Source organism: Oncorhynchus mykiss, chromosome 16, assembly GCF_057628025.1.
Source record: "Oncorhynchus mykiss isolate SJ-2025 chromosome 16, ASM5762802v1, whole genome shotgun sequence".
Lineage (NCBI taxonomy): Eukaryota > Metazoa > Chordata > Actinopteri > Salmoniformes > Salmonidae > Oncorhynchus > Oncorhynchus mykiss.
In genome coordinates, this window is record NC_143037.1 from 42370041 (window position 1) to 42383699 (window position 13659).

General features: G+C 42.7%; 1 protein-coding gene across 7 annotated transcripts in view; it reads left to right on the forward strand.

The window, feature by feature from the left end:
- Window positions 1-13659, forward strand: part of LOC110491941 (vasopressin V2 receptor) — an 87402-nt gene that overhangs the window by 61629 nt on the left and 12114 nt on the right. For all 7 annotated transcript variants that reach the window (XR_016487264.1, XR_016487265.1, XR_016487266.1 and 4 more), the window contains 3 exons: window positions 8099-8487; window positions 9195-9440; window positions 11827-11973. Coding sequence is in view for 4 of the 7 variants with exons in the window: in XM_090202701.1 (XP_090058827.1) it covers window positions 8101-8487; window positions 9195-9440; window positions 11827-11973 (780 nt within the window). In the remaining 3 variants the exon portion in view is untranslated. The remainder of the gene's footprint in view (window positions 1-8098; window positions 8488-9194; window positions 9441-11826; window positions 11974-13659) is intronic.

A 13659-nucleotide genomic window follows, 5' to 3' on the forward strand; every position in this document is an offset into this window, starting at 1 on the left:
CTTTTAAATCACCCAGCAGTGCTATTAGGGGACATAATTGAGCAGAGGGTCTGGGGGTCCTACAGTAAAGCACATCTAAAGTCAATTGTCTTTAAGACATCCTCTATATAACATTTCTGCCAGACCGCCCAGCCAACCCTACACGCCCGACCCCCACCAGTCTTTTTATTTATTTTTTATTTATTTCACCTTTATTTAACCAGGTAGGCTAGTTGAGAACAAGTTCTCATTTGCAACTGCGACCTGGCCAAGATAAGGCATAGCAGTGTGAACAGACAACACAGAGTTACACATGGAGTAAACAATTAACAAGTCAATAACACAGTAGAAAAAAGGGGAGTCTATATATACATTGTGTGCAAAAGGCATGAGAAGGTAGGCAAATAATTACAATTATGCAGATTAACACTGGAGTGATAAATTATCAGATGGTTATGTAAAGGTAGAGATAGAGATATTGGTGTGCAAAAGAGCAGAAAAATAAATAAATAAAAACAGTATGGGGATGAGGTAGGTGAAAATGGGTGGGCTATTTACCAATAGACTATGTACAGCTGCAGCGATCGGTTAGCTGCTCAGATAGCAGATGTTTGAAGTTGGTGAGGGAGATAAAAGTCTCCAACTTCAGCGATTTTTGCAATTCGTTCCAATCACAGGCAGCAGAGAACTGGAACGAAAGGCGGCCAAATGAGGTGTTGGCTTTAGGGATGATCAGTGAGATACACCTGCTGGAGCGCGTGCTACGGATGGGTGTTGCCATCGTAACCAGTGAACTGAGATAAGGCGGAGCTTTACCTAGCATGGACTTGTAGATGACCTGGAGCCAGTGGGTCTGGCGACGAATATGTAGCGAGGGCCAGCCGACTAGAGCATACAAGTCGCAGTGGTGGGTGGTATAAGGTGCTTTAGTGACAAAACGGATGGCACTGTGATAAACTGCATCCAGTTTGCTGAGTAGAGTGTTGGAAGCAATTTTGTAGATGACATCGCCAAAGTCGAGGATCGGTAGGATAGTCAGTTTTACTAGGGTAAGTTTGGCGGCGTGAGTGAAGGAGGCTTTGTTGCGGAATAGAAAGCCGACTCTTGATTTGATTTTCGATTGGAGATGTTTGATATGGGTCTGGAAGGAGAGTCTAGTCAATAACTCAACTCTCTCCCCAACACAACTTTCTTCCCATCTTTTTTTTTGTCTCAAGGGAAAGGTTTGGAAAACAAAAGTTTAAAGAACACACATACACCTATGCTTTAAAACACAGAAACAGGACCCCCCTCCCCCTTCTCCATATAATTCATATCATAGGTCTAATAGTACTGTAGAGCTCTTTTTACTTGCATACAATCTAGCTGGGTCACCCAGTCTGCCCTTAGGGGTCCACGGCCTTGTAGCGCCCCAACCCAACACACCCCACTCAGCTTTAGGATCTTAGTGAAACATTCATTATTGGTTTCAGGTGTGTTAGGCCAAGACCAGAGTGACAACAGTACAGCCGAACCCCAAGGCCAGGACTGAACAGCCCAACAGCAAGGGATTGCCTAAAATAGGTATTCTCCCCTGACGTGGGCATGTTTTCAATACAGACTCCTTTTGTTGTACATATAAGGCCTCTAGCCAGACCTTATGAAAGTTGCACAGTATACCCTTAAAACAAATATAGTGATACTGTACATAACTTGACATTTCTTCCATCCATTGTGGGAGGATAACCAACCTTTCAATTAATTGCAATGCATTTACGAGCCACTATAAATGCTAGGTTATACAGTTTCTTCTGATAACAGTCTCCAGTATCAACATTTCAAAGCAAACAAAAACAGGGTGAAGTGAGAATCTGTAGACATGCTGAGATAAAATAACATCAAATAACATACCTTCACAATAACACACCTTCACAATAACATACCTTCACAATAACACACCTTCACAATAACACACCTTCACAATAACATACCTTCACAATAACATACCTTCACAATAACATACCTTCACAATAACACACCTTCACAATAACACACCTTCACAATAACACACCTTCACAATAACATTAACACACCTTCACAATAACACACCTTCACAATAACACACCTTCACAATAACACACCTTCACAATAACACACCTTCACAATAACACACCTTCACAATAACACACCTTCACAATAACACACCTTCACAATAACACACTTTCACAATAACACACCTTCACAATAACACACCTTTACAATAACATACCTTCACAATAACATACCTTCACAATAACACACCTTCACAATAACATACCTTCACAATAACACACCTTCACAATAACACACCTTCACAATAACACACCTTCACAAGCCTTCACAAGACCTCAACATATGCAAATATGGACCCTTTTGTGTTTTACACCTCCAGCAGAATAATAGAATTTCTGAGTGCATGATATTCAGTTTCACTGGCATTTGGAATGTTCTATGGATGGTCTTAAACTGCAGTCATTTATGTCTGAGATTATATGAACATGACTGGGCATTCTAACACATCTGTATCCATTCATCATCATCAATAGCGTCTCCCAGGTCTTCCTCATATTTTTCTTTGACATGTTGCATGTAACCGGTAAAAGCCTCTATCAACACTTGATACAGTTTGGAAATCAACTTTGGAGGTTTGTCAGACTGCCTTAAAATAGCATCTGGCTTGTCCAGCTGGACAGAGTGAATAAAGTGTTGTATCTGCAAAAATTCACCTCACCTCTGTCACAGAGCAGTCTTCCCTGGCCTGATCCTCCTAAAATGAGGTATGACAAAGAATTATCTTGGTGTACATTTATACATTATATCGTTCAAGAATAGAATAAATGGTTCAATAATTGAAATTACCATTATTAACATAATCCCAGACTGTGGCTTTATGCTTAACGCTGCTGTCCTGTAGCTACTGTAGGTCGAGCCATCTATTCCAGATGGAACTTTGTATCCTTCACTGAATATACCGCAAAATTTACTTGAGCTCCAATAGACTGGTCTTCCCTGGCTGTCTGACCCTGCTGGGACCCCTGTCACCATCTGATCCTGCTAAAACATGATGAGTATAGTGTTGTGTACTGACTGCACTAGAGGGCACCATTCCTGCGGGATGCCTGCGGGACCTGCAGGTCCCGACAGAGATCATTGCGGCGCAGTCGGCATTTTTTCACGCTGGAGGCAGGAGCGGCGGTCAGACAGACGACTTTGGGATTAAAATATTTTTGCTATCCCACAGATGATTTGGAAACGGTCCTCTTTCTGCTTTGTATGCGTCACCCACCTATTGTATTAAAAACACATATTTTTCGCATTATTCTCACACTCAGAATTCACAGCTTCAATGTCAGTAGCCTACCTCTCCTAGTTGAGCATAAAGCACGGGGCAGTTATCTGTCCTATAGGCTATAGTGCCTAGAAATAGGCCTAAATATTGATCACCCATATTTCTCTGTCTAAAAATCTTCCCACTCCTAAAAGGTAGCCTATAAAAATAGCTCAAGAGAAAGTACAAGTCTCTCCAACTCTGCTCTCTTCTAACTACATCTAGCATATTGGCTGATATAGCCCAGTAATACAATATAAGGGCAATGTGAGAATCTGGTCATTTAACCTATTTTTAAAATTATTTCTGCCCATTTTATATTGCCTATAGGGCGCAAAATTGCAGGGACCATGGCTGGCAAGTGAGCTGCATCACATTGGACTGAAATAACAGGGTTTGGGACCAGTTCTTGTGGTAGCGCCAGCGGGAGCGGGCAAGAAATCGGTCCGCGCAGACTTCTACTGTGCACCATGACAATGAAGCCTGTAATGTTAGAGCTGTTTTTTACTGTGTCAGTGTGAAAAATAGGAAATTAGCTAGGGGAACTTACAGATCAATAACGTGACATTGACATACTGAATAATACAACTCACATTGCACTGAAAAAAAACGTCAGAATATCAATCTTCAATCATTTGGCCGATTATTTCATCGTTGGATTTAGGTCTAGTTTGATTAAGGGAAAAATAATAGCTAATGTAAGCCAACTTTTGGCCAGCTCTCTCTCTAACGGGACATCAACAGGCGAAAGCTTGCCAAGTTCATTTACTTCTGAAATGGGACAAAACAAAGGCTACAAACCTTCCCATACAAACAACTGCTGTTAGATAGTAATAATAGCCGCCTCATATCGCTGTCTGACAGACAACTAGAGGCTGGAGCTTACCTGGCTGTGGTGGCTACTCACTAGTGTAACCTATTCATTCACCTCAGTCGAGAGGTGATGAAACATTAGCTAACGTTACATGTCAGTTACAATACTAGCTCAGCACTGCGAATAAACACTAGTTTACCAGTCAACTAAAGAATAGCCCGTTTCTGTTCTGCTTCCTTTTACAACTCAGTGAAAGAGCGCAACGCGTACACATCATGTTCAACTCTCCCATGGTCCAGCCAGCCTTCCAGAACCTTTGCCTTCACACAGCCTGTCAGGCTACTCTGTGGTGTCCACCCGGTCATAAATGTCTCCGCGTGGTCCTAAAGCATACCGTTGCTGTGGTGTCCCATTCCAATGATTAAACTGGGGTGGACAAAAATGTAATTTCAGAATGTGGGGGCGGGACATGTGAAAGTTGCGCCCCCGTACAAACCTAAAAAGTAACTTATATTGTCAACTATGTAAAAATAGCCTACATAAATCCAACAAACAAAAACATTGCAGCCTGCAGGTAGAAAATATCCTGATAAACTAAATATCTTATAAATTTCATTGGCTACACATGGCCTGTCTGCAACAAACTTGAAACAATGTATGAACTATTAACTTTGGTCTGGCATGAAGCTTGTGCTAGCGAACTTGCAACATTTTCTGGATGCTCACAAGGCCACCTATAATTACAGGGGGAGGGAGGGAGGGGTGAGGAGGTAGGGAAGTGGGCAACATAAGTATAAAGAAGCCTCTTAGGTTTTAGATTAAAGATACAACCGGGACCAATGGGGTTCAAAGTCAGGCCAAGAGATTCTCTGATTAAAAATAGAAAGAAGACAGAAGAGAGAGAGAAAGAAGAGGCCTCTGACTACAGCCTTGAACACATCATTTTGAAAAAATTCCCCTCAGCAATGAATAAAGTACCTATCTATTTATCTAATTAAAAACGGTTCCGAGGTAAAAATCCCACTGCTGCGACCGTGTCTCAAAATACTTTGTGTGTTAGTTATGACAGACAAACATATAACGTTTGGCGAACTTTACTGAGCATGTTTCAGTCAGCAGTAGTTACATAGTCAGTCAAGTGAACATGTTTTCTGTGCAAGTGCATTTGCATTTGCCTTCAAATGCATTTCAAACCAGTCGCTCAGAACTAGTGCGTTGAACAAAATCAAAAAATATGTGTAATGTTACAAATTGTACTAATGAACGTAGTGACAATATCCCACAATTGAAGTTATGAAATACAGTACAAAATAAACTATACTCTCGAGGATATGGTTAGGTAAGCTAGCAGACATTCAACAAGTGCATTAATCTGGCCCAAATGATCAGCTTTCTTTTAAAGTATGGTTGAACCCATCGCCATCATTGGCAATGTTTGGGATTCCTGACGTTTGGTTGGTAACCCCGTGGGGATTCATAGAGTGCAGCGCTGGCTCTGGTTCTGCTCTGCTTCTTGTCTCTCAATCACTCCCTACCTGCCTGCTGAGTGACACAGACAATGGGCCGGGGATAGAGCGATGCAGCTGTGTTGGGTTGTAAAACCTGTACAGCGGAACTGGGTTCAAATACTACTTGAAATCATTTAAAATACTTTATCTGTGCTTGATTGAACTTGCCTGGTTTAATGGATCAATAGAATAGTCCCAGAACTGTAACCCCCACCATCTGGCACTCTAGACACTACAGAGCAAGCGTATTTGAAAGATTAAAATATATATATATATTTCTAATAGTAATTGAACCCAGGTCTTCTCTATAGATACATGCCCCTGGCAGAGAGCAACACAGTTGCTAACACTTTAGAAGAATAAGTCATGCTGTATTGTCACACATACCAGGCTGTGTGAACGTTATTACTGGCAGCAAATTGCACATTAAGTGGCTGTGGTATGACTGAGTGCAAACCTTGTAATTTCTCGTTAGTCACACTAAATTCAAATATAATTCGACCAGAGCTACGTTAATTCAGTTTCCAAATATATATTTCCAGAACAACCTGACCTCTAACTCTCAAAGTGAGTACTGTCCCTAGGAATGCCATCAGGGTAAATAAGACTTGGTTAAGTTAGTCGCCTGCTATTTGAATGAAGAATTGTACAACTTGCACCTTTAAATAAAGGTCAAATAAATACTGTAACAAGTATATTACAAATATTACATCCAATTTCCTGATAACATCAGTCAGGTCATACATGCTGTCACCATGGTAATTATAGTATCATTATGACCTAATTTCCTGTCCATTCTTCTTCTCCTCCTTTTATTCACCCTCTCCTCTTCCTCCTCCTGTCTTATCTTTCATCTCTCTTCAACTCTTCTGTTCCCTCAGCTTCCCCTTTGCTCGCTCTCTCTCTCCTTCCTCTCACCACTCTCTCGCTCTCCCACCACCCCCTCACCCTATTCTCTCCCTCTCCTCCTCCTCCTCCTCCTCTCTCCCTGTCTATTTATTTGGTCAAAGCTTCTCCCTATCCCACGACTTCGTTTCTCTGATTATCAGTGTCATTCATATCAATGATGTTATTATTTACTTTTGTGCTATTTATTTATAAAAGGGAGAAAATAAACTGGATTTTAATGGGATCAAGAGAGTGTTATTGGAGGGGAGGGAAAGAATGGTATAAACAAGGGATGAGAGAGAGATAAGAGCAAAGGTGAAGGACTAAAATGCGGTGGGATAGAGGGAGAGAGGGATAGAGAAAGAGAGGGATACAGGGAGAGTGGGATAGAGGGAGAAGCTGTCAAATCGAGCCAAGGAAAGTATGAGAAAAAACAAATTGAAAGCGGGACTTACGTCAGACAGAAGGAGAGAGTCAGATAGATAGACCAACAGACAGGTTGTAGAACTGTTACATAAAAGCACAGCTTTACTGAACTACATACATACATACTGACAGGAAATAAACAATGGTTGCACCCTATTCCCTATTCAGAGTACTGCATTTAGACACATTGAGTTGACATTGAAGCATCTCTTTTAAGTTTGAACAATCAGTATAATCTCAATCTGAAAACATTCAATCTAATGATAAAACCATCATGTTGTTGCATTTGCCATTTGTTTTTCTTTTTTAAGCACTTTTAAGATTATTTCTGTAAGGAAAAACACTCTAGAAGTTAAGCAAGGCAACAGTCTCCGCACGAATAACGCATCAATTGAGATATTGCGTGTGACTAACAAATGTCAGTTAATTAGTATACCTCCCGCCTTGGGCCTATCAGTTTAATGTAGTAAACGGCGGATCTTTATGGCAAGACGCATCATTCACCTAACTTTAGTCAAAAATCGTCCCAGTGCTGTCTGAGATATGGCGTGTGACTAACGCACTAAATAAATTATATAAATGAACAGTCCCCTCCCTGATTTCATCGTGGATGATTGTTATTATCACGTTTGTTTCATAATGAGGCCTGTAAAAGCGATTTATATCCTCATGACAAAACATACCAGGAAGAAGATCCCAATCAATGAAACAAAGTGTTCTTCCAGCTTGTCTAGAGAGAGACCCTGGAAGAAAAGAAATATGGTAGAAGTATTGTCAAGAAGTCTGGACAGAAAGTGCTAAGACGTAGGAAAGGAGGGAAGGGGGAAAGTAAGACTGCTCGTCTGTCCAACAAATTAGAAGGCAATTGAAGATAATTTAATAAAAATTGGATTAACCAAACCTAACAAACCATCAGTTTATTATCAAATCTTAGCCACAATGTTTACTGCAAACAAACAGAGGAAGTTTGTGACTTGCATGCTCCGGTATAGAACAGGGCTGGACTATAGGACTATAGGTCATTTCCGCAGGCTCTGTGCCCTCTTTGCCCTCTCTCCCTACAGAACAAACACAGGGGGAGATTTTATCATTATTAGTTTTATGAGGTTTCTGTTGTTTTGTTTGTGTTTTACGCAGGCATGGAAACCATCTCCGGGGAAATGGGTTGGAATAGATTAGGCCACTCCTCTCTGGCATCCATGACAACAGGAAGAACCAACCTCACTTCCTCCCTCTTCTCCGACATCACATCCATCAACAGTTCTCACGAAGGGGCAGGGTCCTATTACTGGATTATCCCCGAGAACGCCTCAGCCACCACACCCCATGCCTTACCCCAGCCCAGGGTGAGGGATCTGGGTCTGGCCCGGGCGGAGATAGGGGTCCTGGGCTTGGTGCTGGCCCTCACTACCCTAGGGAATGGCTTCGTACTGTGGGTGCTGCTCCGCAGGAGGAAACACAACGCTCCGATGCATCTGTTCATGGTCAACCTGTGTCTGGCTGACCTGGTGGTGGCGCTGTTCCAGGTGAGACTGACACCTCAGAGATTAGAGTCAACTCCAGTTCTATTGGGATTAACCCCAGCCCTGTTTTGATTGCTAGGCACCACATGTATACAGTAATCATCATCGGTAACCTATGAGTGAGCTAAGTCACAATGACATGGAGAGTGTGGTGAAGCTAACATGACCATGATTCTGTCCCTTCTAGTCTGTTTAACAATATGAATTAGTCAACTATTCCTACAACTCAAAATCATTGTTACAGATATATGATCTTAATTTATTATGTTACTGCACATTTTCCTGCAAACTTCTAGTGTATTTGAGTTTTAAAAAGGCTTCTAAAGTTAGTCATTTTCACATTGAAATGTTAGACTTGATTTGACATAATGAAAAATGTAGCAACCCCTACCAAAATGTCCATTATAATCCACGTTTTCTGTTGCTGCAGGATTATTTTCCTGCTGAAGCAAACTGGCTCAAATTAAGATCCTGTGGCCGTCCTAAATGACTAACACACATTCGCCTACTATTGTATGGTGGGCGCAGTTCTCAAAATGCAGTGGAAATCGCATGAGCATTCAAATAAATATTATTATTGCTTTTCCATTGCTATGGCAGTCAGTCTATTCTGGTTCAATGTCCACACTAGCATGCATTGATTCTAAGTAGTATGCTAGTATCTAACGTAGCCACGCTAAATGTTCTCTTATTTCCTGTCGGCCCCACAGGTTTTTCCCCAGCTGGTGTGGAACATCACAGAAAGGTTCCAGGGGCCGGATTTTCTGTGTCGCTCAGTAAAGTACCTGCAGATCGTAGGGATGTTCGCGTCCTCCTATATGATTGTTGCCATGACAGTGGACCGGCACTATGCCATCTGCTGCCCACTGCAGGCCTATCGTGGTGGGTCCGTGTCCCGCTGGAACACCCCTATTATGATGGCCTGGGGCCTGGCCTTACTTCTCTCTATACCACAGGTAGGAGCACTATCACTGACCTCTGACCCCCTGGCCCTGCTGCTCTCCATACCACAGGCAGGTAGGAACTCTGAGCCTAAGCTTGAACCTAAGCCTTAACCTCTAACCCTAACTCCATCATGACTGCCTGGCCCTGCTGCTCTCCCTACCACAAGTTGGTACTGTAGGGGACAGTTAGCCTAACCTTAGTTTTATGTCCACATCTCAGCTAAACCCTAACCCTAGCTACATGTCCACATCCCAGCTCAACCCTAACCAGTGCCGGTTCGTGAGGACGATTTTTATTTATTTTTGATTAGCGAGGCTTTATTTCTACTACAGCATTTAGGATGACTGTCATTCCTATTCCATTCACCCAGTTCAATGTAACATTGATGGGTTTAGGCGACTACATGATACTCAAATTTACCCTATACTCATTATGACAATGACAACCTAGCATACAAATGAACATTTATGACGTAGGTGCACAAGTCGACAAATTGGAGAAATAAGATGACAGAAAGTGACACAATCAATACTCCCTTGCACACTCTTGCCTGCATCTAGCTGATCATGGGTGTAATTATTAGTCCAAACAGTTGCAAAACATTCCTTTCTATTGGACAAATTGATGTAGGTCCCTCCCCGTTTAGTTTGCTTACGTTTAAGAAATGTTTTGCAGCAGAATCACTGTAATGAACACACCCCTGAACACAGTGACCAGGCGCAAAATCTTCTCCAAGCCAAACCTTTATACTACAACCCCTAGCTGCTACACAGCCTACATCGTTGTCACCATATTAACATTATAGTCAACAAACTAAAACTAACGCGCTAGGAAACACACAATCCAATCCATGTGCACAACCACGTCAAGCAAATAAATTCATAAAACCGAAAGCTTTACCTCGACTTGGAAATCCCTACCTTGCAGTCTTGGAAATCCATAGCCAGCTAGCTAATGTAAATAGCATTCCTCTCTGTTCGAGTCAGGTTTTATTTCTATTTATTTTACCAAAACATTATAATTTACATTAATTACCTGGGAAATAGTTACAGGGGAAAAGGGGGGGGGGGGGGGGGGGGTGAATGAGCCAATTGGAAGACGGGGATGATTAGGTGGCCATGGTGGTATGAGGGCCAGATTGGGAATTTGCCCAGGACACCGTGGTTAACACCCCTACTCTTATGATAAGTGCCATGGGATCTTTAGTGTCAGGACACCCCTTCAAAGTCCCGTCCGAAAGATGGCACCGTACACAGGGAAATGTCCCCAATCACTGACCTGGGGCATTGGGATATTCTTTTAGATCAGAGGAGAGTGCCTCCTACTACTGGCCCTCCAACACCACTTCCAGCAGCATCTGGTCTCCCATCCAGGGACAGACCAGGACCAACCCTGCTTAGCTCTCTCTCTCTCTCCCTCTTGTTCTAAACTGATCAACTATTGTTTTTCTCTCTCTTTGAGTCTACTACTCACCACATTTTATGGACTGCAGTGCTAGCTAGCTGTAGATTATGCTTTCGGTACTTGATTAAATCGTTGAGCCTTTGATTGGATGAACAAGATATTTCATACTGCAAGAAAAGTTGTCATAATTACTGTGTAAGTCTATGGAAGGGGGTGAGAACCACAGGCCTCCTAGGTTTTGTATTGAAGTCAGTATACCCAGAGGAGTACAGAAAATAGCTGTCCTCCAGCTACACCATGGTGCCACCCTAGAGGGTGCTGTTGAGGATAATGTAGACCATCATTGCAAAACAGTGTGTTTTAATCACTTATCTGGTGAAGTGATATATATTTACTATAGATTTATCTCAAACGTGTGACAATTTTTATTTTTCAGAAATGTACTGAGTAGGATGGTTCTCCCCTTCCTCCTCTGAAGAGCCTCCACTGACCCTAACCCTCAACCCCAACCCTAGCTTCATGTCCACATCCAGGCTCAACCCTAACCCTAGCCTCAAACACAACCCTAACATGACAGCCGCTGCCCACTTACTGTTTACTTGAGCTTTTACACAACCATTTCCATATGTTCTGCCCTCGAGGCAGAGCTGCCCTCAGAACAATATAGAGGTAGGGACACTGGCACCGCTGATCAGTATAGGCTACCTCAGGTGTGAACCAGGGACAGCTAGATGACATGCTGGCTCAGGAAATTAAGTCTCAATGGGACACTCCTGCCCTGACCCCAGGGCCTGCAGTCAAATTTAAGGTGTTCCATTTTTAGGCGTATCATGAGATCAGTGGAAGTTTCCTAGACAGTGTGGTCTCCTGTTCTGTTAGTTGTGAAGGAAATTGATGTTTGGTTTGGTTTTGACTCCCTCACCCCTCACTCTTCCTTCCTCCCCTCCCTCCATTCCACACTCTCTCCCTCCTCCAACATTCCCCTCTCCCCAGTTGTTCATCTTCTCGCGGTCGGAGGTGTCTCCAGGAGAGTTTGAGTGCTGGGCTCACTTCGCTGAGCCGTGGGGACTCAAGGCCTACATCACCTGGATGACCCTAGCAGTGTTCTTACTGCCAGCACTAATCATCACTGTCTGCCAGGTACTACTACTGAAACAGACGCACACACATGCACGCACACACACTGCCAGGCTTAATGATCACTGTCTGCCAGGTACAAGACAAGGAGACAACACAGTGTGACCACCGAACAAAAATATATTAGAAATGTATCCTTTTTCCACATTGACAGGCACAGCGTTAACCGCGGTGCAATGCCCTTGGAGGCTGCCTGGGATCAGAGAGCAGCTGCCCTCCGTTTACCAGTACACTTCCTATTTCATTATCCTTAAGGCTCTGGTCAAAAGTAGTGCGCTATATAGGGAATAGGGTGAAATTTGGGATGCGCCCCATATCTCTAAGCTATAGGCTACCTGCCACCCCCGAGAACATACAAAACACAGAATAATAAATTGGATTTTGCATGAATAGAATTTGCTGTGTTTTGATGGAGCGTTTTTTGGTAGGCACTGTTGAATAAACTGCAGGGAGTCAGTTCTATCAGATCTGGGACAGGCCGGACAGCTGGTGGGGTAGATGGGGTGGCTGTACTGGCTGGTGTTGTGTAGCGTCCCGTGGGGGATAGAGACATTCTGGGCTACCTCCCTCTGGTCCAGTCAGACTCAGAGAGAGAGCAAGCTGCTCTATTTAAGGAAAGATATTTCCAGGGTCCGGCTATTTGCTGTTTCCCCTGGCCTAATTAACACAGCCCACTGTAGACCTACTGCTGTGTGGTTGGCCTGTCAGAACACTACCCACTGTGAGGGACCCAGCGAGGAACCAGAATAACAGTCAAATGAACCAGATCCCAGCCAAAGATCAGGGACATTGAATTAATTTGTGTTTCATATAAAGTGTAGAGCTGGGTTCAAATACTATTTAAAATCTTTCGAATACTTTGAGTGTGTGATTTATTCTGCCTTAGAGTTCCCCCGATGTGCGAGTTTGCTGTTTTGGCAATATTCTTTTGGTTCCATTATGCCAGGCAAGCTCAGTCAAAACAGCTTATTAAGTATTCTAAATGATTTAAAGTCGTGTTTGAACCCAGATCTGATCAAGTGACGTCCTTGCTAACATGGTTTGGCAAGACATTGTTCTAAAACCCAGTTTCTCATGACCTGCTGGGGTCTTGTGCTTTTTCAGGAAACAGAATCTAGGACATTTAATTGAGTTAGAAAGGTCTGTGTTTGGTGTCTGTGTTGGGATGATTAGGTTTAGGAATCGGTTCCAAAATACTTCTCTGTGTGCACTCTTTTACTGTCTAAGTACATTTGTTCTATTAGTATCTACAGGTAACTGCCAAAATAAAGGAAACACCAAAACGTAACGTATCTTTAGGGCGTTGGGCCACCACAACCCGCCAGAACAGCTTCAATGTACCTTAGCATAGATTCTACAAGTGTCTGGAACTTGGAGGGATGCAACACCATTCTGAGAGAAATTCCATCATTTGGTGTTTTGTTGATGGTGGTGAAAAATGCTGTCTCAGGCACTGAGATCTCTTCTTCTAGCCATGGTAGCCAAAAGAATGGACGACTGGGCATTTTTATACATGACCCTAAGCATGATGGGATGTTGACTGCTTAATTAACTTAGGAATCTGTGTTGAAGCATCTGCTTTCAATGTACTTTGTATCCCTCATTTACTCAAGTGTTTCCTCTATTTTGGAAGTTAGCTGTACGTTTCTATTAATTGTATGTATTTCACTCTTTTAGCATCTAGCTACA